Here is a 26770-nt window from a genome sequence, read left to right on the forward strand (position 1 = left end):
TAGTAGCGAGTCGCATGTGTGTAGGCTCAAGAGAGCGTTGTATGGGTTGAAGCAAGCACCACGTGCTTGGTACACACAGATAGACATCTATTTCACAGGACTTGGATTCGCCAAGAGCGAGGCGGATCCTAACCTATACCAGATTGTGGTGGAGGGTAAGTTGCTTATCATTGTACTGTATGTTGATAATTTGATTCTAACGGGTGATGAGCTGTTGATACTGTCATGCAAGAAGGATCTTGCTACAGAGTTTGAGATGAACGACTTGGGCCTCCTTCACTATTTCCTAGGATTGGAAATATGGCAGCACAGTGGTGGACTGTTTGTTTCTTAGGGCAAGTATGCTCGGGAGATACTGGAGAAGTTCAACATGCATGGCTGCAAGCCTGTTGATACTCCTCTTCCTGGAGGTTGGAGGAAGGAGGATGCCACTTCGGGAGAAGAAGTGGATGCCATTGTTTATCGACAGTTGGTGGGGCCGCTGATGTATTTGGTCAATACACGACCCGATATATGCTATGCAGTTAACCAGCTTTCACAAGCTATGGTTAAGCCTACCAAGCTCTTCTGGAAGGCGGGCAAGCATGTATTGCGCTACTTGAGAGGCACATCGGGATATGGTTTGTGGTACAAACAGGAGGATGAGGTGAAGCTATGTGGCTTCACGGATGCAGATTGGGCAGGGAGCCCAACGGACAGAAACAGCACATCAGGAGGGGTCTTCAGTATTGGATCGACAGCAGTTTCTTAGTACAGCAGGAAGCAGAGATCCGTGGCACTCAGTTCAGCGGAGGCCGAGTATATGGCAGCAATTTTGGCTGCATGCGAGGCTATATGGATGAGGAAGATCCTGGTTGGTTTGTTCGGTTCTCATTTGGATCCTACTGTGATTTACTGTGATAACCAGAGTTGCATTAAACTCTCGGCTAATCCTGTATTTCATGATAGATCTAAGCATATTGACATCAGGTACCATCATATCAGAGATTGTGTGCAGCGGAGGATCATGTTGCTTTCATACATTCCAACGGAGGATCAAGATGTTGATATTTTGACGAAGGCTCTCACCAGGAGCAAATTCGAGTACCACCGAGGCAGGATAGGGTTTGCTGATAATCCATATCTTGTCGAGAGGGAGTGTTGAGATTGCAACAAGATGATGGAGCTTAGTGAAAAGAGTCACCTTCACTAAGTGGGCCCGCAGGCAAATTATGGCGCAAGTTCTATTTTTAATCCCAGCAGGGATGATCAGAGTGTGAGTGATCACAGTGTGGGTGACCACAGTGTGGGTGACCACAGTGTGGGTGACCACAGTGTGGGTGATCACAGTATGAGTGATCAAAGTCTATTTTTAGACTGGCTGTCAAAAATAGAAAAGTCAAATATTATTGTCTCATAATAATATTTGGACTACAAACTTGATCTTATTCTCTTGGAGCACTTCAGTTTGAGCTACAGATGTGGCCCATGCAGCTGTCAGAAGGAAGTACGCTTTTCTTATGAGTCAGTTGAGTTGTTTCATGCATGACTTCAGTTAGAACTCAATCAGTTGAGTTTGGTGGAGTTGATTGTGGAGTTGGTGGAGTTGTGTTCAGTTTGACTTGGTTAAACTAGTTGTAGTTAGTCTAAATACAAATAGACTAATGATGAGTTGTTAAACTAATTATTAACTCATAATACAACTATAAAATACATCAGTTAACTCAGTTGCATGTCAGTGCATGTTCAGTTCAGCAGGGACAGGTGTTAGAGAATCAGATTGCTATCAGTTGTGACTATAGTTGTGCATCAGATCTTGCACAATCAAGGGATTGAGTATGCCAATGAGTTTGCTCATGTATTTGCCCAGTATTATAGCCTCTGCTCACGTCTTACACAGTGTGAGTGATTCTTTGGAGGTGAAATACGAGTTTGGTAAACCATTCTCATTTAATTCTTGAGCAGGTATTGAGCAGTGGAGGCAGGCAAGCAGTGGAATAGATTTGGAGATCAGATCTTAGCTGTATTGTGTGTAATAGGTGGAGCTGGTACTGGATTTCTTGTGATAAGCATTGTACTTTGTAATGTTACATGGTCTCAATCATTAATATACAGATAGTTGGGGTTTTTAGCGAGATGCTTTCCCCGGGTTACATATTGTGTTAATATGTGAATGCTCTTGATGTTTTATTGTTATTGATGCTGCTATATTGATGATCAACGTAGAGGAGCTTATGTATTGTGTATGTATTCCGCAATAGTACATGATCAGGATAATCTCTGTTGAATGTGTGTTAAATTATTCAAAATTTCTACATGATCCAGGTTGTTTAGGTCACTAAACATGACTCTGATCTGCCCTTTAGCTAATCATTCATCCATCAATGACTCAACACCTCGGGTCTTCTCATCTGCCCACCTACTGCTCCTTAGTCCATCAAGAAGTCAACGCCTTTGGGAATTCTTTCCCACTAGTTTCTCCTTAGTGCTTCAATGGTACAACTCTTAGGGACTTTCTTCCCACTATTTCCTTCTTGTGTTGCACAATGAAGAAAAACTTAGGGCATTGAGGGTTGCCCACTACTGTTGAAGATGTCCTTCTCTTATAAGAAATCTAGGGCTTGTCAACTAGCACTTCTAGCTGCCCTTCTTTACTTCAAGGATCAACTTGTTTGCATCAACACATCTTCCCTTCTAGTAGCCCTTGTAGTCCTTCACAAAATGCTTCACTTAGGGCTTCTGATTTTGCCTCTCCTAGCAGCTCACTGGTCCTTCAATGTCTGCACTTAGGGCTCCCAAGATCATTTACTTGTTTCCCTCCTCACAACCTTAAGGTAACATTCACAAATCACAAAAATTTGTTGTTCTAGATCCTCTAGAGCAACCCTCCAACCTAGAAATCCTCCTCCATAGACCATGCACCCTTGCATCCCTCTTTTCTGCCTTCGCCCCTCTCTAAATTTTCTGTGAAATCATAGGTCCGAACCTTAGACTGTGGCTACTTCAACATGTCAGCAAAACCTCCTTTCCTTCCACACTTCACCTCATTTCTTCCATGACTAGACTCAGCCTACTAATTCGCATTATTCCCAAGTGCAAGAGCCCTACAACCAACACTATTGTGAATCGATCCTACACAAGATCACCTTCAGATTCACGGCCCTGTTTTCACCACAGATCAGAGGTAAGGTAGCTTAATATCTCGACCCTGTAGGACTATTCTTCACTTCAGAATAGAGGTACTAAACTCGGCATACATTCCAGCTGATAGGCTTCTCAAAAATCGAATGCTTCTCCTCTTTACCTATGCCAAACCAAACCATAACCAAAGAGAAAATCTCATCCTTCCTTATGCTCCTGTTCAGCTCGACTATCTGAGGTGTGCGAGGTATTTATTGAGAGATGAAATGCACTTGTTGGATGAGCAAATGATCCTCCAACTCTCTCTTATTTATATGTTTCTTAGTGTGTTGTCTAGCCCTTCCAAAAGGGGTCACTTATGCTAAGGCTGACTTGAATTCTAAGACATTTTCACCCACATAAACACATAAAAATTAATATCTTCATTTCTAGACCTCGTCTCTTGGTGCTTTAAGTTTCCCCTTGCTCCTCTAAGGGTTCTCTTCCAAATTCAAGGGTTCGATCATCAAATTTCATCTTGGCTTTGGCCCAACTCCTTTAGGTGCAAAACCCCCACCTTGGGATTCTAGCCCACAAATTACTTTTGTGGTGCCAATTCCCCCACAACCATGTACCCTAGGGTTTGGAGTACCTCCCAAGCTACCAAAATCAACACTTCCTCTTAGCGAGGGAGGTACTTCCAACACTTGGAAGTCTCCATCATAATCATCGGCGACACTAGCCCATCTGGCATCCACCACTGCAATATACTTTGTAGAATGAACCACACTATTTCAGTAGTGCCTCTACCTCATCTCATCTGAACATGAAGACCTAAAACTTCCATAAGGATGCTCCCTCTGAAGTTAGACTCCCTCTGAGTCTACATGATCTCCACTGGATCAGCCTACTACTGATCTCGTGTCCTACAAGGTCAATCTGAACTGTGGTCGAACATGGGCCATCATCACCACAACTCAGTCCTACAAGCACTCATCCTCTTGGGTCAAGTACAACTCGTGCACATCCCTCTAATATCAGATGTGCAACGTCATGATCAAATGAAGAAACTAGACTTCCAACATCTTATCCATCACATGAAGCAATCTTGACCATACCAATCTCGTACATGCCAAAGCAATCCTAGAGTTGTCCCAATGATCCATGGCAAGTCAAAGGAATTACATGATCAACAACCTACCCTACAACAAATTGTGATTCACCAGGTTCACCACTAATCCACCAAAACTCCCATCTAATCTCGTTATGAAGCCATTCAAGACCACATCTCCACGTCTTTAGTTGAAACCTCTGCTCCATGATCTAGATAATCTCAGCTCCCTCTAAGTTGCTTCGATGTGCACACTCTGATTCACTAGCCCTTCAAAGTAGCTCTGATTCCATGTTGTTTTTCCATGGTACTAGAATATAGGTTAGGGTCTTAGAATTGCTAACAATACCAATCCAAATAACACAACAAACTACTTTGAACAACAAAATATAAACAATAAATCAACACATGCACAAATATACAAATTTTTACAATTTTCAACTACCCAACTTTGTTATATTAACAAATTGTAATACAACTGTCTAGGGCTCCCGTAACAGAGATCATGGCCCTCATAAAATCATGGATACACTATACAAACTAATGTTTGGTGTCAGTGCTTCAACAACCAATCTACCTTGAACATGATACACTGACCATCTGGATGATGTAGTGCATAATCACAACTGCCTTGGTCATACCTTGAACACACCTGCATAGTCCTTTGCCTCTCGATCTACAACAACACAACTCTGCCTCTATCAATGATTCAGGTCCATTAGGTCACTGAACACGACTCCAGTACGCCCTCTAGTTGATAATACATCCATCAATGACTCAACATCTCGAGTATTCTCATTTTCCCACCTATTGCTCCTTAGTCCTTCTAGAAGTCAACACCATTGAGACTTCTTTCCCACTAGCTACTACTTAGTCCTTCAAGGACACAACTCTTAAGGATTTTCTTCCCACTATTAACTTCTTGTGATGAACGATGCAGACAAACTTAGGGCATGGAGAATTGCCCACTTTTGTTGAATATGTCCTTCTCTTACAAGCAATATAGGGCTTGTCAACTAGCACTTCTAGCTGCTCTTCACTTCAAGGATCAACTTCTTTGGCTCAACACATCTGCCCTTCTAGTAGCCCTTGTAGTACTTCACAAAATGCTTCACTTAGGGCTTTTGATTCTGCCTCTCCTAACATCTCATTATTCCTTCAATGTTTTCACTTAGGGCTCCTAAGATCATCTACTTGTTTCCCTCCTTTCAACCTTAATATGGCCTTCACAAATCACAATAAATTGTTGTTCTAGATCCTCTATAATAACCCTCCAACTTAGCAATCCTCCTCCACATACCATGCACCCTTGCAACCCTTTTTCTTTCCTTCTTACTTGCCTTCGACCCTCTCTGAAATTTTGTGAAACCACATGTCAGAACCTCAGACTATCGCTGCTTCAACGCGTCCAACATAACCTCCTTTCCTTCCACACTTCACCTTGTTCATTCCATGACTAGACTCAGCCTACTAATTCACATTCTTCCCAAGTACAAGATCCCTACAACCAACACTATTGTGACTCAATCCTACACAAGATCACCTTTAGATTTACGACCATGTTTTCACCATAGATCAAAGGTAAGGTGGCTTAATATCTTGGCCCTGTAGGACTCTTCTTCAATTCTAAATAGAGTTAGTAAACTCAGCATCCATTCCATCTAATAGGCTTCTCAAAATTCAATTTATTATCCTCTTTACCTGTTCCAAACCAAACCATAACGAAAGACAAAAACTGGTCTTTCCTTATGCTCCTATTTAGCTCAATTATATGAGGTATGCGAGGTCTTTCCTGGGAGAGGAAATGCACTTGTTGGATGAGGAAATGATCCTCCAACTCTCTCCTATTTATATGTTTCTTAGGGTGTTTTCTAGCCCTTCCATTAGGGGTCACTGATGCTAAGGCCAACTTGAATTCTAAAACATTTTCACCCACATAAGCACATAAAAATTAATATCCTTATTTTTAGACCTCCTCTCTTGGTGCTTGAAGTTGCCCCTTTCTCCTCTAAGGATGCTCTTCCATCTCCAAGGGTCCAATCATAAAATTTCATCTTGGTTTTTGCCCAACTCCTTTGGGTGCAAAACCCCCACCTTGTGGCACCAATTCCTCAACAACCCTATACCCTAGGGTTTGGAGTACCTCCCAAGCTACTAAACTCAACAACTTGCTAGCGGGTGTCCATAAAACGAAAATGGCAAGTGTGGTGGTGGTTGCGGGTATGTTGAACCACTTTTACTCTATTTATTTATTTATTATTAATATTATTTTATTTTTTTGTTAGGTTATGTAAGCCTTGAGTTGACTGGCATACCTAACTTGTGGCTTGAGTAGTCGCAACCCAAGGGTCTCTAAACTGTCAAAATCACTCGAGGATTGCACTTGAAAAGGGCCACACCAACCCTTAGCATGGTTGGATTTTTTCCCATGGAGTTTCGAACCAGTGACCTTTACACCACAGAGTGCATTAACAGAACACCCTAGACCATCTGCTCTTACGCCCTGTTGGCTTATTAATACTATTTTATTTATTATTTTTATAAAATAAAATTAATATATATATTTATACCCTATATATATATATATATATATTCCCTTTTTCTTCTATTTTTTTTTTCTTTTTTTGCTTCATCATGAAAATTGGAATTGGAGAGACTCCATAATTTTTGAGAATGTGTCTAAAGCCTGACCAAAGGCTTGGTGATAAGAAAATGTGACTTTGATACCAATATAACAAACAAGTTTCGTGCACACACGGATATTCAGAATATCTAGAATATGAGAATATCCATCACATGACAAAAATATATTTATATATGAATGTTTAAATGTACAATCGATATGGTTCATTACAAATGAGGGCCCTTGTTTATATACCTAGGCATGGCCCTTTCATGAATAGTCATGTCCTTTGAGACATGCTTTTTTCATAATTATTAATTATTATCATTAACTATTATTCATTATTATTTATACATATTTATGTTCATAACATTAAAACATTGTATCAGGAAGCTAAGGTGTTAGCTTATTTGATGGTGTGCCCAGATGGACCTAGGACGCCCTCAGGTCGGCCTTGACCCTGTTTGATGGAGGTTGCCTTGTTCCATAGCCCAAATGAGAATGGTAATCACTGAGATGATTTGAGAGCGCTAAGACATTATTAGATGCCAACACTTACCTCAAAGCATGCCACATCATCCACACATACCTTAGAAGGGTGACATGAGCCTTCTTGGAGATGACATCATGATGGAGGAGTTATTGGAGATGTACCCATGCACTTTGATGATTTTCTTGGAGTGATGAGCACTCATGAGTTGCTTTATCACTTGCTTGATGGAGATTGTCCATTTTGAAGGGATGATGTCATCATGGAGAGCATTTATTCCCACTCATGTGGGAGGCTTTGAGTATTTATTATGTTTTAAAGCTATCTTAAGGTTAGCTTGTGACCTTTAGGCCTAGTTGAATGCTCAAGAAAACTTTTAGGGCTTTTACTTGTAAAATTATGAAAAGTGACTTGGTTGCCATCATATAAATAGAGGGAAGTCACTTTCATTTATATCATCACACTTCATTGCATGTCTCTCTCTTAAGAAGTGCACACTAGCTCCCTTATCTTTTTTTCTTTGTCGCTATGGATGAATGATGGAGCGAATTGTTTTGGGAGGGATATTTTTGGATGAGTAGACTATCTTGAATTGATGAAGTGATTCTTGATTGAATAGTGTCATTTTATTGCCAATTTTCTTCCATTTTGCATGCAATTTTATGAAATTAGGGTTCCAATTGTGCCATATTAGAAAGTGTAGAATCTTTCATGAAATGTTCTTTCTATATGTTATGCAAAATATGTCTTTTAGGAATCCATCAATGGAACTTGGTATATGCATTACTTGATCTTAAATCTCCACTTTGAAGAAGACGCTAGTGTTTCTAAGAGATAATTTCCAGCTGTCCACCCTCTTTATCCAAGTCCCTCTACCTTTGACCTCATCTTTATTTTACTCCATTGGACAATTGAGAGAAGGAACTAGACTAGTTGGTGATGATCATCTTAATTTCTTATCTCTTTTCTTAATTCATGGTAACTAGGGTTAGGGTTAGCTTAAATCCACATTCTACTGCAAATTTGTTTATTTGTTGTTGCCCTGTTGATAGGGATTGCATTTAAAAGCAAAATCTATATTAATTTCCATATTTTCACCCCAAAATTAAGGTTGATGTTTGGATAATCATTGTTGTTATATTCATTTTCAGACATAAAACTTAATTGTAACCCTTTCTTGCCTCTTTGATTGTCTTTGTCCCTTAAATGTTGATCTTACCTTTGATAGGTTATTTCTCAAGATGCTATATCTCATTGCATATCCTGAATCTGTATATCATAAAAACCCTAAATTATAACAACGCTTTTCTATATCCTAAAGGTCTTAAGAAAGTGTACTTGAACTTTAGCAACTCTTATTTCAATTTTTTCAAAGTTTTGGAGATACCTCTCCTTTCAATCATTAGACCTCATATCACCCTTAAGCCCTTGAATACATTCTTGGTGATTTTTGTAAGGAAGCCTCCCTTGTGGGGATAACATCCAACTCTAAATAGATGTAGAGAGGCCACTGAGGCAATAGTGGTGGCTAATCGCTTGTTTCCATAAGAGCTAGGTTGCCTAGTAAGGCTTTGCACTAGGCCTGCTAGATTTTGTGGTAACAAGCCCTTTGAATAATGCGACTAGATTTTTGTTGTTTTTTCACTAACCACAATGAAAGCAAAACCTGAATTGCAATCCTAATCTTGGTAAGCTACATAGAAGCCATTATTCAACAAAGATCGAACTTGAAAAACCATGTTGTTTGGATTGTGTTTGATTCCAAAGACTATGTGTTAGCCTTGATCAACATATAAGCATGGATTGATGTAAGCAAAAGGGTGGCCCTAACAAACCAGGTGGTTGAAGAGCAAAGTCTTGTTGGTTATTTTACAGACTTCAACAATGTACAAACACAAGAAGAAATTGAGGACCTCGTTTATGCATATGCCTTCTTGAGAATATATGCCCTAGAACAACCAATTTGACCAAATTCAACCTTTACAACGATAAAAATTTGCACATAAAAGCTTGCCTAAAATATGCTTCATATGGTTAAATTTCAAAGGGGCAACAGGTGCCTCCTAAAAATATTACACATAACTATGCTATTTGAACAAAGTTTCTTTTTCTTTGAGAATGAGAGCGGTAGGCTTATTTAAGGGTTTTGGAGAATTCACCCTATCCAATCATTAATTGATTACTTTTTTGGTATTTTTGGTCACTCATGTTGAACACAACCCATTGGAAACATGAGTCATGCATTGAAGCTATCAAAATAATTTTGATATCATGTACTCAATTGAGGGATACCATAAGAAGGGTCAAGTCTATGTTTTCTTGTGGTTATAAAAGAGAACTAGATGCATTTAAAAGAGAATGCAATGCATCATAACGGAACAAGTGTCAAGGATGTTACAACTTAGCCCATTCAGTGAGAAGCTTTAGGCTAGGGTGACAGTTAAAATACTCAACGAAGCTAGAGAAGACATACAAAGCAAGGGAAATCCAAATCATTACCTGACTACAATGGCTTAAAATCAAATATTGGTCAACCAAGGCATTCTTCACAACCCTCACCTCCAAAGAAGCGACAAAATGCAATATGACCTTTAAAAATGATTTAAATATATTAAATGAGTTTGTTAGCCATTATAAAATGTTTTTTCAATCTCAAGTATGGCAAAGAAATGAAAGATTTCCATGTGAACTTGTATTGATATGGTCCCTCAAATATTGACATAATGATGACATTGAGCGTGCAAGCAATGACTGATGTTAGATGAAGTGATAGTGATCAATTAGGATGCCTATCAATGTGAATTCTATAAGGCCATCGGATTTTGTGGGGTTGAATCTACTACAAGTGTACAAAGAAGTCTTGTAGCTTGTACACTTCGCAACGACATCAACAAGAAAACAATTAAATTCATTCCTTAAGTTGAGAGACCTAGAACTAATCACAAGCCGGTGGTCATTAACTTTGATGAATGTATCTTACAAATTTTCAGCCAAAGAGCTTGCCTTGTTAAAAATCATAGATTGGAATATATGAGATTTATCAAAGCCATATGCATTTTAGATAGTGTCATTGTTCAATGGGCTAGAAGTGAAGGCCTTGAAGCTCAATTCCTTAAGATAGATTTTTACAAAGACTACAATTCCTTTATTGGTTATTTTAGTGCACCTCGTTTCATTGGGTGAAATAATGAAAAATTATTATAAGAGATAATACAAAATAATGGGAGAAGTCATATACAGCGAAAGAAGAAACTGAATATTCCGGATCGGGTGAAAGTTGGTCAAGGAGAAATGAGAGCTTCAGGACATATAAAATCAGGGGGTCATGGTTTCCAACTATGGCGAGGCCTAACCTTTAATTTGAACAATTTATATATGCCTAATGGAAACCTTTTCAGATTTTGGACAGCTTGGTTTTCTATAGGGCTGGCTTTTAGATATCTAAGTGTCTGGATTAGGGCATTCAGTCCCAAAGAAGTCATACTTTATGGGATCAACAATATTTTTTGGTTGGAAAACAGGCCTATAGATCTGTCCATGCTTTATTCATGTTTGGACTCTATATCTGTCTATCTTTCTTTATTCATGTTTGGATTCTATATCTGCCTATCTTTCGATCAATAGAAATGCTTTTCTACTTGAAAATAAATAAAAATAGTAGATTAAAATAGTAGAAAGAGAGAAGAATATACAATTTATGAGGGAGAGATGCATGACTTTACCATAGCACCTCCTACTAATTAAAGTCAAGGTGTGTGGACGAGAACTATTCGAAAATGCCATTGTCTATAACACTCCTCATCATTCCTTTTTTTTTCAAATATTATCTGGGTGAATTGTCTTCATGGTGTTCTATATAAAAAAATTTCTTTGATAAGAATCCCCCATGATGATCATTATTGGGTGTGGTTGTATGAATGCTTTTACTTGGTTGAAACTTGAAACATGCATCTTGCCTTGCTGAAGATATAGAACAACCACGTTTATCAAGTATGATTTGTCTCTTTATTTTGCCGATAAGAAAGCCCATGGGAATGATTATTATTGGGTGTGATTGTATGAAAGCTTTTACTTGGTTGAAAGATGCATCTTGCCTTGCTATATATACAGAGAAATTAAATTTATCAAGAAAGAATTCCCTATTCTAACCTCCACTTGGGAATATCAACAAATTGTTGTAGATTTTGAGTTGGTTTTTTGTGAACTTGGAAGAGGTGTGAGGGAATTGACATATGGAAAACTGTGTTTTGGGATGTTGCTTGTGTAAACCTCTCCTTTGGATTGACTGGTGACTCTCATTTTCTCCCCTAGTCTAGTTAGGAGGTTATAGATAAAAATATCTCTCACGTGGAGTCCAAAGGTTTCTTTCTGATATCAATAGTTTTTATGCATTTACGAAAACCATGTAGCATGTTTATGGATTGAAGGATGGGCATTGTATCCCTCCTTTTTTCCCGAGATAGCTTGAGTGTAAGTACAAGAGTGGATCATAACTTGGAGCCCTCATGATGGTGTGATAAATTGAAAATTTTCAGTCAATTATTTGGACTGGGCAGCAGCCCACAGGCCTAGTGGTACATTTGACATTTTTAGCAGCTTCCCATGAAGGGTTGTAGCCCAGCACTCGTTTCTGTTCTTCTTGGAAATCAACCTGCTTCAACTCCAACCTGTACGATACATATGCATCACAGTTATTCATTTCATATTCAAAAAGATGTGATTCAAACTGACTTGATGGCTGAGAATCCATGTAATAGCCCTCATGATGGTGTGATGAATTAAAAATTTTTCACTCAATTATTTGGCATCAGCCCATAGGCCTAGTGGTACATTTGACAATTTTGCGAGCTTCCCATGAAGGGTTGTATCCCAGCCTACTGATCAAGGGTTGTAGCCCAGTGCCCCTTTGTGTTCTTCTTGGAATCAACCTGCTTCTCCATCCCATACAATACACATGCATCGCAGTTATTCATTTCATATTCAAAAAGATGCCATTCAAACTGACTTGATGGCTGAGGATCCATGTAATAGCCCTTATGATGGTGTGATGAATTGAAGAATTTCAGTCAATTATTTGGACTGGGCTGCAGCCCGTGGGCCTAGTGGTATATTTGACATTTTTACCAGCTTCCTATGAAGGATTGTATCCTAGCCTACCGATCAAGAGTTGCAGCCCAGCGCCCCTTTGTATTCTTCTTGGAATCGACCTGCTTCAACTCCAACCTATACAATACGCATGCATCGCAGTTATTCATTTCATATTCAAATAGATGCCATTCAAACTGACTTGATGGCTGAGGATCCATGTAATAGGACCTCTTAATCCCGCCAAGATCCTTCATGACTTGCTTTCTTGATTCATGCCAACCACGGCCACTATAATCTGGCAATGATCGTTGCTTTCTGTTTCCACTCTCAAAAGCTCTTCGTGGCTTATCAAAAAAGAGCCACTCCCTCACAACTTCACCTGGAAGGACAAAAGAGTCAAAGAGCTCTGCAAAAATAAGACAATTATACCAGTCAATGAAGAAACTGTAAGACCACACGTATCAACAAATTTATTCTCTAAAGACTTAAATCTCCTAAAAAATTCACGTTATCCATGACGCACACAGTCCTGTTTCTTCGTAGTTTTTCATAAACATGTAAGTACATATAATAGGTACGTCATACTGCAAAATGTGAATAACATACCAGGTGCATTCCAAGGCGATTTTGCTGTTGCAGCTCCTTCACATTCAGGAATCCCAACAGCTTTTCCCTTAATTTTGGCACCAAGGGCTGCAAAGAGAAGGCTATCCTTAAGGTCAATTCCTCCAGGTCGTAAAACAGGTCCAATCCCTGGTGTGCCTTCATTCAATGCCACAATCCCATGAAAAATGCTACAATATTCGGGGCACCATTCTGATCGTTGAGCGGGTCTGGGACAATCCCAAAGCGCACATTTGGGGCCTAGGAAAGCCACAGGTGGAAGAGAAATTCCAGGGCATGGACCTTGAAATTCATGTATAGTTTCTTCCTCAACATCGGGGTCAAAAGAGAGGCATAGGTTATGGTTAAAATCTCGATCCATCTGAGCCACTGCTTCGAAGCCCTCATCAATACTTTGCAGTAATGATTCTGCATGAATATTTTCAGACATACTAGTCCCATCGATGGTTTGTGCTTGCATACTCACGTGATCTACAAAGAAGTCCTGAAGACAACCAAAATGTAAAATTAGTCATAAAGATCTCAAATTATTGCCAACAACAATGCATTAAGATTCTGAAGAATCCTTTGGAAACGCCTTTCTTAATTCATGGGTAGGCATATACCTCCTGTAGACTAGCAGGATTAGAAGCTTCATGGATAGTTTTACTAAGCTGAAGCTTGGGGCTGCATGGTTCTGCAAGAACACTGGTAGCATCATCTTCCTCTTCATGAAGTTGCAACAAACGCCACATATCAGAAGACAAATCTGATGAACATAGGCTCGCTGCCTGTATAACAAACTCCCAATTATAATATCGAAATATTTGCCATGTTACTTTTTGGTATCAATCTCAAACCGTAAGAATACAAAAAAAATTATGAAGTTTGATTTCTCAAGAGTCAAAATAACATATTCTGTTCTTTGTCGCAAACTCTGTACTTTATCTTTTAGGTTGAATGGAGATTGAAGAAGTTAACAGAACAAACAAAAAATACAAGCGAAACAACGCAATGGTACCTTCATCTGAAGACCGAAATCCATTAACTCAAGAAGCTTAAAAACTTTACTTAAATAGGCTACCAACACAATTCGAGGAATTATTCTAAAATTTATTGACACTTCGTTCTTTTCAGTGAATGAAAACAAATAAGAATAAGCAAAGTTCGTAAAGGATGTTAGAAAGTGACCAGCAGAGATGTAGCAGGCGATGCTTCATGTAGCTCGACTTTCCATTCCCGCAGCAATTGATGAACCTGCTCCTCCAAAACTACTGCATCGCTGACTCGGCTCTCTTTCCTGGCCTGCTGCAAGTCAGTGAACATTCCCTGCAAGTCATCAACCCTATTTTTGGCCTTAGTCTTTAGTAACTGGTGGGCTGTTGATTTTGACATGCTCTTCGATCTCTTCCCTATTAGCTGAACCTTATTCCTTCTTGCACAATCTAAAACTACTATGAAATGCACAACATTAGAAGAATCTTACTGAAACGGTACTAGCACCAGATACTGCTCCTCATTTAAGGTGTTTGATGATCTATTTAACACCTTAGAGACTCTCTCAGAGATTGGTCTCTGCAAATTTCTTAATAAATTTTCTAGTGGAAATGAACTCTGATCCCTTTGATTTGACTGGTCTAATTGCCATGCAACCTCTGCAAAATTGTTACTTAGACATATTCATCTCTTCTTCAAAACAATTTCTATTGGGTTATTGATCTTGATCTGTCTTGAGGCAGCTTTCAGCAGATCTTCATAAATTCCTACCCGAACTATTCATGATATTCGCACATCAACTCTGCTCTGCTAAATGACTGATGTTCAAGTGTTCTTAACCCAAAAACACCACACTGATGCAAACTTTGCTACCCACTGATATAATCTGTGCAAGATGCTTGACTAATCTTCGGCCTGAATTATCGAGTATTCAATAGGTTGTTAAAATCGACTGGTGCCTGAATCGGTCTTTTCAATGCATTAATCCCCTTGCTTTTGGATGACCAAAAATATTTCAAAAAGATAGAAATTTTTGGCACATGAGGGAGCAGTAGCATATGTTGTAGACATAACCCCAATAACCCACCTCAGGTATTCATACACGTTTGCAAAGGTCTTCACAAACCACTGCTAATATACATACAATCTCAGAAATGATCTTCAAAAACCAGTGCCACTATACACTCCAATTTATTACAACCTTATAACAAGTTTTTAATCCAAGACCCACAAGTAATTCAAACTGCTCTGGGACTCGAAATAAAAGCCAAAAAAAATCTGCTGAGGCCAACTCTGTATCAGTCTGTGGTAGCAGAAACCCATAAAATACCAAATCCTTTTCAAAACATTAGACTGTTATACAAAACCAAAAAAAATCAGTTTGGCTTCATTCGTAACGATTATTTCAGGATTTGATAATGTAAATAAAATCAAGATTTGAATCCGGGGTAATTCCTATACAAATTAAAAACAACTTTGAGCTTTTGTATCCCAAAAACTCAGTTGGAGAAATAAATGAGACTTGAAAAACAAAACGGAGAACCTCGTATTGTGGTTGCTCTGCTCCATTTTCCGAGCTTTCTCCTTCGCGACCATGAATCCCTTCTTCCGTAATCCAAGAAGAAATTCAGGATGTAAACAAGTGAAAGACGCTTTCAAATGATAAAAATTCGAACGCAGGATCTAACGCAAAAGAGTGCCGAACTCGCCGGTTAAAATAGGTCCGCGGGACGCAGAGATCGGAGCTCTGTATGTACGCATGAATTTCGGGCGTGATTTTACGGTGTATTTTGCCGTCTTCGTAGGATCTATGTACGTGGAGAAAGGGCGAATGTGCGAGTATCTGGAGACCGCCAAGGTTTTGAAATGTACCTTATAATCGCGTAGTCTAACGAGGATTTAAATTTGCCGGGAAAATAATGGAAATACTTATATGATTTTGTTAAAATCTAGCTTTAAGATTTTGGATTAATCAGGATTTAAATTTGTGAAAATAATGGAAATTTTTATAAATCTAGTATTAAATTTAAGAGTTTGGGTGTTCCAAGATTTTGATGATGTTGAATCTATTTCCACTAAAAACAAAATTCAATTATTTTTAATTTGAAAATTTTAGAAAAAAAAAAGTCAAATTTGCCAACATCCGTTATAATCAAGTGCAACAATTTTAACAGAATTCATAAAAAATTGATATGAGCTGGATAAGAATTCTTTATTACCTTTCCGGAGAACTCATAGTGCGACAGTTCTTTTCCAAGTGCTATAAATGAATTACCCAAAAAAAATTTAAATATATAGATTTTTCATATACTAGTAGATTATTAACAATTTGATTCCCCTCCACCAAAGTTGTGGTGCTTAAATCATTCACTTAATATAATTAAGTTATATAATTACATTCACCCCATAAAGGTTCTGTGCACCCCATAAGGGTTCTCTACTTTTTGAATAAGAGGTGAAGCATATTACACTTATATATTGTAATATATAATTACTATATTGATTAATTTTATTATTTTTAAATATGTATGCTGAAAAATGTATAGAGAAATTTTTGGTGAAGATATTCAAATTTTAATGATACTATATAGTTTTTATAAAATTTTGGAAATTTTTAAAAATACTTAAGTTTATTTTATATAATTTAAGAAAATGATTTAGGAAAAATGAGAATTTTTTTTTTGAAAAAATATGAATTTTTTTTTTTTTTTTTAAATTGAGTTTCTAAAATTTGAAATAATTGTTATTATTTTTCTATTTGCATTCAAAGCTCACATTATGACATGTTGTTTTGTAAGTTAATAATTTTGAATTTTATATATATAATTTTTTTTTATTTAAATAAAATTATTTTAACTCTAATAAATAAGAAAAAATATATGGCATAGTCTAACTTATAGACGAATGACCTTTTTTCAAAGCATTTTTCTGGTTAATTTTAATCAAAATCTGACAGATTTTTGAAAGCTTGCATTTTTCTGGTTAATTTTAATCAAAATCTAAAGATTTTTAAAAACTTGAGTTTAAGTTGTTTAATCTGTAAAATTTGAGTTCCCCGAGGGTGCTAAATCCATTTATGCATTCAAAAATGTATTTTAAACAACAAAAAATCACAATCTTGCTAGAAATTGTATAGCTAGATTCCGGTGAAAAGACCATTTCATCTATAAATTATATTGTCATTTTCATTATATTTATACTAGCATAGATCCATCTTAATTACCAATCTAACATGAGTTGAGCGATCAAATTTCGTCACATGCAGACTTCTTTAGCGTGTAAAATACAATCTGTAATTTCTCATTGCTTAAATTGTATTTTTGAATCCTATATATAGTATATATAGGACTAAATAAACGTTTTAACCATTAAAAAAAAAAATTCAAGATATATATATATATATATATATATATATATAATTGTTTTTAAATGATATATAATATATCCATAATTTCCATTAAAATATTTTACATGACATGTACATCGAGACATTTTATCAATTAAAATGATTTTTTTATTATTAATATATTTTTAAGTATATGTCAATATTAATTCGTATTACCCCGATGGAGTGAGTACCGAGACTAACATGGTCATCGAGCTCCATGAGGAGTGACAAATGGGTAGTTGGAGACGGTTGTACCTCTCGGTCCCTCATACCATGCAGAGGAGGGGATGGTGTACAAGAGCCTTAGATCTCAAGGGTGTGAGTATTTACGGTGCATTGGGAATGGAAAGCGACAACGGGTTGATAAGCGGGATGAGGAAGGTGTCGGGATTTCGTTTCAGTGCTCAGATTTGGTGGTGGAACTAGTTTCAGTGCTCGATGACAAAAGAGGCGTTGTAGGCGAGACATAATTGGTGGTTTCTTGATTTTCTTTGGGGACTTGTGGTTTGCTAAATATAACAGAGCCCAATTCCTTGTTTTTCTCGGATCTTGCAGGGTTTGACTAGGTTGGCAGGCATTGTGTGAAGGCAAATGTTATTTATGGTTCATTTGGGGTAAGGAGTGTCTCTGTAAAAGCTGGCAGTGTCATGGTGAGGGCGGTGTTTGGGAGGCATTAAGCTTCTGGAGAACTGTCGTCTTCCTGGTAGTCGGCTCTGCACAGTGGAGGAACTGGTGTGGCAAGGAATGTGAAGGTGGTGCAAACGATGGTGCCTTAAGTGCAGTCTGGTGGACGGGGGGTCAACAATTCAATTTAGTAGATGGCGCAGCACTACCGTGGAATTGGGCGTGCTTGGGCGGCAACAGATGTGTCTTAATCCTCGACAGGGGTGGTCTAGCCTCCCAGCGAAGCCAGGGACGGGGAGGGAGGAGGCCCTTGCATTGGCAACCATGGTGGATGGAAGTGGGAGCAAACCAGTGGGCAAGGCTCGGGGTGTAGGTACTGGAGTGTGCGGAGGGCGAGGTGGCCGACCTCGTGGTGGTCGACGCTCGACCTCCCAAGGAGGTGGAAGAAGTCAGGGGCAATTGACTCATCGTGGCAATAGTGGTAGCACGAAACATCCCACACTGGTAGTAGTACGCAGACTCTTGTCTCTTGGAGAGGTGGTGGGGGCAGGAGGGCTCATGCAACTCAAAATGATGGTTGTTGTGACCCCCTGGACCCACAGGGATTACAACACTACTGCTTGGAAAACTATTGAGGCCTAATCCAATCCTTGGTGGACCGGGTAGATGCGGTATAATGAATTAATCGGGAAAATCATGATGAGTTGATGGAAACATTAGAACACATGCATTACTTCTAGTGCCAGGTCAGGGAACAAGTGGTGGTAGTATGGTGGGGACAAAACCATCTAGCGGAGAATGTAGAACAACTAAATAATTGGATGGCGCACTTCGAAGGGAACATTCAGTGCAACTTCCGTCCTGCGCCTCCTCCAGGCACTGCGCTAGACAACCCAACTTCAGTCACCTTAGATGATTAGTATGTCCTCTGGTTTTCTTTATGTTTTGTTTGTCTATTGGAGCCTATGGCCCTCTCGTTTGTGGACAATGTTACTGGCATCTCTTTTGTATTTTTGCCACCTTCTGCAGACTATGGTCAACAAACTCGGTCAGGGTGAGACCACATGCTTTTTGAAGTATCAAATTTTTTTCTGAATGAATAGAATGTTGACTTACAAAAAATATATATATATTAATTCGTATTAAAATATTTTATTAATAACCCACATTGAATAATTTTTTATACAACATTAAAATGTTTTATTTAACAATTTTTTCTATATATAGATATATACGAAGTTGATATTGGCATAAATTAGTTAACATACATCTTCAAATAGTTTATTTAAATCTCTTGTTGAAATATTTTTGAAAAGTATAAGGTTTAAACATCTTAATCACACATTTGTTTTTACTTCTAATTATTTGTTTTATTATAGCCAACATTGTTTTTCTATTTAGAGCATAATTTATTTTTATTTTAAAGGGGCACATGTCAACTCTACGGACGGACATGCTTACACATCCCCTCATACTGGGTTGTAGAATGAGTCTCTCGGTTCAATGAGCCAATAATAAGTTCTTACAGTATTAATGGGATAGGTTGTTAATGGACACAATATCATATATCATTTTCATTAAAGTCAATTTCATCTTAAAAACAAATCAAAATCAATGTAAAAGTAAAACTAATATAAATTCATCTTAAATTCATAAAAAGGATTCAAAGCTTTTGAAATGTGTGTTTTGTTTTGTTTATTTTGTTTATTTTGTTTATTTTTTATTTTTTTAATATGGATAAAAGATCAAATGAAAAAAAATAACAATATGCAAATATTTGTTTATAATAGTTTTATATTAGATAAATATGTTTATTTATACTTTCATTTTTATATGACAATTTATATCATATATATTTATCAAATTTCTCTTTCATATATATATATATATATATATATATATATATATATATATTGGATTTAATTAATTTTTATATATTATTTATATTTAATAAAGTGATTAATTATCATGAGTTGTAGTCCAAAGGGATTAGATTCAATAGTGGAAAGCTAAGAGTTTTTCATCACTAGGAAAGGTTCAATGCCTACGAGGGCTTAGCCTGGAGCCATAGGGGCACCTTGAGGTAGTGGTCAAATGTGTAGTTGTGCATACATAACTGTATCAAAGCCCACCCCATGTCCCCCTTTTTAAAATCCTCAATGTGGGTGATTAATGTTGGCACAGAGGTGGTGGAGGGTCGGACAACCTCATCCTTATGAATTATAATGCCACAATGTGCCAAGCAACCCGATGCTTTTATGGTCCCAACCTTGGCTGACTTGCAGATCAACTCACATGGGTTCACAATCTAATATCACACGAATCGTCTCACCCTCCAAAGTCTTTGACAAGGGGTTCTTGGTAGTGATCTCCAATTTGATGATGTTTGTCAATTTTCCATCTACCTTGTAGTTGTTTCCCTTATTCGCCATGGATTTCTTTTCTGCATTTACTCTCTTCACAACCTTTCATGTTAGCCTTCTCATCTCTTTCCTCCCGCCCTATGCAGAGTTTGTAATCTAGAGCCCGCATTCCTATACTAATGTTGTTGACTTGCTCACCTGCTCAAAAGGATTAAAAGTATTTGCATGGTCTCATTCTCTTAGACCTCCATATTTATGGACTTCCAACTACACACATCTCTTCCTTCCCTCAATGGCCATGATTGGTCAACACGCTCACTATCTTAGGGGTGGTGGAAGTCATGGTGCTACAGGTGGTTTTCCTGCTTGGTGTAGCGCTGAGGTGTCAAATCACCATTTTTATATTCAAATCCCTCTTGAGGTCAAGGATGAGCTTAACGTGGTTGAGGTAGAAGTTAGGCACAAAAGACAAGGAATTTTGGTACTAGAATGATGGAATATTGAATACAAGACATTAGGAACAACAAAGGAAAAATCACTAGTTATATTCAATTGACCTATATTGACATCTGAAAAACTCTACTGGGTAAGGTATTGTTGGATCATGGGGATGTTAGGGAGCAAATTCTGACCAAAATGAACAATATGAAAATGTTGTTGATGGATATCGAAGGGCACCTAGCTCATATTGAGGTTGGTTCACCTCTAGGCTCAACCTCAGGTCCTCACATTAATGGTGTTGCTCAATCGAGGTAGCAGCCTCATTGTCCTCTTGATTTCTATGTTTCAATATTTTTATGTTTCCCTATAAAGTCTAAGATTATACTTACAACTTTTGTTTTGTTACGAGCTAGTTTTTTCACAATAGGGAAATTTATTAAATTCTATAAGCAATTACAACTACTTTCAACACTTAAATGGTTTATTACGACTATATAGTTATATTACCATGAGTATGGTTTATCATATAACACACCAACCATAGGTAACAACTTTTTAAATTTTGTATGAATTTTCAAACTTGAAAAAAACACTATTATAACTCATATATATATATATATATATATATATATATATATATATAACCCACTTTTTAGTGCATATAAAATATATATTTAAAATAAAATAGATTATATACTGGAGCTATCTACAATAGTGATCATATTTTGTCGACATTTTGAATCCCAAAGGGGATCTATCATTAGGATTTTTTTTACTAATCACAAAAGTTTGAAATCCAAGATTATATACTTTACATATCCATATAACCAATATTTTAATGAACTTCCAAGTGAGGCATTTCAACTGGCTATGACCGTGTGAGGGCTTTGGTCCCCGAAATTCTGGGTTCAAATTCTCTTTGGGTAAACTATGTAATCATATATAATATAGCATCAACCTACAAATTAAAAGTAAAAAAACACTACTTTTTTTTTAACTAAAACGGTTAATATATTGATAGATCAACGGTTGGGCCGCAACCTAATCAACCAACATTACATGGAGGCATGAATACACAAATCCATAATACACCAAGCAGCCTTCCCTTCTTTGTTTTGAACCAAAATGACCCAGAGTGTGAAGTCGAAGTATTCGATATCTGTGAAGTTTGGTCTACGCAATGCTAATTGAGCTATGGTATGGTTGTCCACACTGGTTCTTCTGAGTTTTTTTTTTAAAACCTTGAGCCAGCCTGCATCCCTCATTGGCTTTGATGTCTGCTTCCTTGTTTGAGCTGCGGAGGATGTGAAAAAAGGAGGAGGAGGTAAAATGAACCAGCAGGCCCCGCAGCCTCTGGAGAGTATTGTTGAGAGCCGGATTGCTAAAATGCTCCTCTGAGTTTAATGTTTTTATCAAGAGTTCTGAGTCCCCGAAGACCTAAAGAGCTTTGTGTCCCTATTCCTGTGCGATCTGGCAGCCTTTAAGAAGCCCGAGAATTTCCTCTTGGTTGTTTGTGTTCTGCCCTAGTCCCCAACTGTAGTTGTCTATTCGGGAGTTGTCCTGAGAGTAAACCACACCTCCTGCACCAGAGATCCCTAGATTGCCTTTAGAGGCACCATCGAAGAAAACTGTTACCTTTCCTTGCTTCCTCTACTAGGTTTGGAACTTTGCATCTATTATTCTACTGTTCCAGTCAGGGTTGAATGTGGGGCAGGTAGGTGCTTTTTTATTTTTCCGAACGAGAAGGGTTCCCAACCAGTTTCGTTCCTCAATTATGAGATTGTCATCTAACTTGTTGGGGTAGTTTACAAGAGCTTCCATCAAGGATGCCTTAGCTCTGGCCACCACTATCAAGGGTGAGGACTTTACATTGTTGAATATCTAGTTATTTCGGGCGAGCCAAAGTTTCCAGCAAATGAACTTCGGAATGGAGTGCCAGATCTAGTTCCACAGTGAGTGTGTGCTAAGAGTCCTAGGATACCTTGCGGTCTAGGTGGAGAAGAGGTCCACGACTGTACCCTGGAGAGGGGCGGGTGCGTTGAGGCCATGAAGGACAAGGGCCCATACCGTTTGGGCATAGGCACAACTTACAAAGAGGTGGTCCACGTTTTCAGGTGCGGATTTACACATGGTGCACCAATGCGGCCCTATTATGCCTCTGTGGGCAAGATTCTCACCTGTCAACACTTTCCTGTGAATGAGAAGCCAAGTGAAAAAATTCACCTTGGGGATTCCGTATGTGTCCCATGTACGCTACTAGATGGAAGGGTTGCGAACTTGATTTTGTGTGGGAAGCAAGGCTCCAAAAGCAAGCGCAGGGTTGTAGACTCCAGTCTTCCCCCACCTCCAAAGATCCGAAGCATGTATGTTAACATGTGTCGAGCCCTTCAAATTGTCCAAGAGAAGGTTCTTTTGGTGAAGTAAATGTGTTGGTAGATTGGGGAGGACCCAGTCCTCCCATTTTCCTTGTCTGTCCCAGGCAGAAATGTCGACAAGACTTAGCAGGCCGTTCTAGGAGAGCCAATCACGAAGGTTGGCTAATTCCACTGAATGTTTTAGAGGGGGATTGCCCATGATTTTGTCTTGCCATATCAAAGTATTTGCTCCTTTTCTAGGCACTCTGTAAAGCTGGTTTTGGAAGGTGGCAAGCCCTTTTCTACATAGGTTCCACAGCGGCGTGCCTTTGGGAATACTATCTGCTTGGAGGTTTCTCAATGAGACTCCTTTGAAGTATTTATTCCGAAGTAATTAGCTGACTGGATGGTTTTTGTTGGAGTAGATCTGCCAAAGGATTTTTCCACCTAAGGCAATATTGGCCAGGCTAGGGTCTCTAATCTGGAGACCTCCTTCCAGCTTTGGCCTTTTCACTGTGTCCCAACTGACTAAGTGGAATTTCCTCTCGTTTCCTTTGCCTCCTTGCCATAGGAAGTTTCTGAGTAGCTGTGAAATCTGATCCGTGATTGTCTTTGGAGCCAGGAGGAAAGAGGCCTGATAGGTGGGGAGGGAGGAAAGGACAAACTTTATGAGGATTAGCTTCCCAGCATAGTTGAGCTACTTCCCACCCCAAATAGCTATCTTGGTTTTGATCTTGTTGATGACTTCAGTCCAGAGTGAGGCTCGGTTAGTCCCTAGGGTTAAAGGTAGTCCCAGGTATTGTATTTTGTCCCAGGAGGCATAGCCCGAAAAGTCCAGGATTCTAGCAATTCGAAGGATGGTTTGTTCCTCTATATTCCAACTATACACTGCACTTTTTCTTTTATTGATAAGTGCTCCTGAAATGATACAGAAGCTTTGCAGGGTCTCATTGAATTCTTTTGCTATTCGTGTGGAAGCTCCTCCCAATAGAAGAGAATCATCTACGAACAAGGCATGGTTGATTGATTCTATTCCGGTCGTTGGTCGGATGCCCGAGAGAGAACCTTTGTTTCTTTCCGCTATTAGTTTCCTACTCAAGGTGTCTGCCATTATAATGTACATAAACGGTGATAGCAGGCATCCTTGCCTTATCCCCCTTGAAGCTTGGAAATAAGATGCAGGTCGACCATTTACTAGCGAGGCTATCCAAGGTTTGTCAGTGTAGGCCTTGATCAGGTTCACAAAGGCTAGGCTGAATCCAAAGGAGATGAGGGCTTTGTAGAGAAATGATAGTTTTACTTTATCAAAGGCGTTGGTCATGTCCAACTTGATCAACATCCCTTACTCCTTCCTTTGATGTTTGGAATGCATGGTTTCCTGTACAAGTATCACATTGACCAAAATATGCCTTCCTGCCACGAACCCTCCTTGACTGGGAGAAATAAGCTTTCTTAGCAGGGGCTTCATTCTGTTTGCGAGAAATTTAGCTAGTATTTTGTAAGAGACGTTACATAAAAAAATGGGTCTAAATCTGTTAAAGGTATCTGTATTCACTTCTTTGGGTATTAAAACAAGAAAGGTGGATTTGGTGCTGCCTCCCACTTTTGCCTTTTTCTGGAAAGCCTTTGCCATTCTTAGAAGGTCATTTTTTATGATTGTCCAACAAGACCTGTAGAAATGTGTTGAGAAACCATCTGGGCTTGGGGCTTTGTCAGGCTCCATGTCCCATATTACATTACTGATTTCTTCCTCCATGAAGGGCTTCATAAGATTTGAGTTATTTTCCTCATTAACCAAGGAAGGGATCTGGGAGAGGAAGTCATTGGAGATCGCCTCATCTCCTGTTCCATCCTCTGTATATAACCATTGGAAGTGATTTTCAGCAGCTTCTTTAACTTGGGCAAAACCTTTGACGACTGTCCCTTTTGCTGAGGTGATTTCTGAAATGTGATTCCGGGAGAGGCGGGCTCTGAACTGCCTGTGGAAGAAGGTTGTGTTACGGTCACCTGCTTTCAACCATAGGCTTTGGGACTTAAGCTGCCAAAATTATTCTTCTTTTCTGAAGGAGCTGAAAGAAGCAAGTTGGGCAGCTTGTTCCTTCTCCAATTCTTGCATGGTTATATCTTTGCCTCCATCTCCAGTTGTAATTCTGCTAACTGTTGGACAGTTTCTTTTCTATGTGTGGTGAAAGTGTTGGGAGGCATTTTGACCCATTCTTTCAGAGTTATTTTGGTTGCTTTCAGTTTTTTCTCCCATACATAATTGGGTGACCCGGTGACCATGATAGACCAGGCCTTGGTAACAACTTCCATAAACCCTTCCTGCTTTATCCACAAAGGGTTGAAGCGGAACGGTATAGGCCCCATATTTTCTTCCTCATCCAGTTGTAAGAGGATGGGTTTATGGTCCGAGGTGAGCTTTGGTAGGATTCTCGATGACACTATTCTCTTTTCCATCAGAAGAGTGCTCTGCACTAGGAATCTGTCTAGTTGGGCTGAGATGTGTGCTATCCCTGTTCTGTTGTTGGTCCAAGTGTATTTCCCTTTCTTGGGTTTAAGATCAAGAAGATCCCACTACTGAATTATGTCCTCCACAAAGGGTAACAAAGGATCTCTGCTATTATTACCCCCTCTTTTTTCTTTTGGATCTAGGACGATGTTTAGATCTCCTGCTATTACGATGTTCATAGGAGAATAGCTATCTACAAAGTCGAAGAGTGTTTGCCAACACTCTTTTTTCTCAAGGTAAAGAGTGGGAACATAAAGATTAAACAGGGCGAAAGTGAGCTTACTTGCTTTATGTCGAAGCTCGGTGTAAATCCAATGTTGAGTTTCGAAAGAGTTTTCCAGCTGGAACATTTCCTCCATCCAGACCGTGGAAATTCCTCCTGAGGTTCCCCTTGCGCTTACGGCCATCCTAGCTTTGGTCTTCCAGTTTGTTCTGCTTAAATCTAGAAGGGCTTCCCCTTCAATTTTTGTCTCTTGGAGCATGAGGATCTCTGGGGTTTCTATTTTCATAAGATCTTTAACAGCTGCTGCCTTCATGGGGTTCCCCAAGCCTCTACAGTTCCAAGAGACTATACACATTATTTAATTGGGGTAGTGGAGGAGAGGCCTCCCTTTGGTGGTCATGTTCTGGTATTTCGGCTTATAGACATTTCTAGAGTGGATTGACTTCCTTGCATTTTTTGCCTCTCTGTTTCTTCCTCTCTTGCTTCCTTGAGGGATTTCCTCCCTGTCCGCTTTGGTGGTCTTTCAAATGTCTCCTCTTCCGATGAGCCTGTCGTTTCCGAGGGCTTCTTTCTTATCATGTCTGCATAAGAGGTTGATGAAGAGCTTCTTTCTGAGGAATCAGTTTGGGCAAGGGAAGCTTCTGTGTTTCCTTCCTCGTTTAATGGGGGATCAGCCTGTTGTTCTGCGTCACTTGTTATAACAGGGGTTTCTTCCTGTGTGCTGAGGGCTGCGAAGGAGTTTGAGGGGAAGTCTGTTCTAGGGGTTGCTGCCCCTTCCGGTTGTGGCTCTGTGGATGGTGCTATGGGTCCTGCTTGAGCCCCTTTCCCTCTCGGTTTGCTAGGCTGCTTTGATGAGAT

At 38.9% G+C, this 26770-nt stretch overlaps 1 protein-coding gene across 1 annotated transcript; it reads right to left on the minus strand.

The window, feature by feature from the left end:
* Positions 1 to 11812: 11812 nt before the first annotated feature.
* Positions 11813 to 14875, minus strand: LOC149164196 (transcription factor VOZ1-like). Its single transcript, XM_089431992.1, has 4 exons — positions 14206 to 14875; positions 13641 to 13805; positions 13018 to 13519; positions 11813 to 12817 (listed from the first exon to the last, which is right to left on the minus strand). Exons 1-4 carry the CDS (start codon positions 14407 to 14409, stop codon positions 12477 to 12479), a joined length of 1212 nt encoding a protein of 403 aa, XP_089288118.1. The 5' UTR covers positions 14410 to 14875; the 3' UTR covers positions 11813 to 12476.
* Positions 14876 to 26770: the final 11895 nt, after the last annotated feature.

The sequence above is a fragment of the Pinus tabuliformis genome, chromosome 5_1, assembly GCF_031772625.1.
Source record: "Pinus tabuliformis cultivar Carrire ecotype Pingquan chromosome 5_1, CPIR1, whole genome shotgun sequence".
NCBI classification, from domain to species: Eukaryota; Viridiplantae; Streptophyta; class Pinopsida; order Pinales; family Pinaceae; genus Pinus; species Pinus tabuliformis.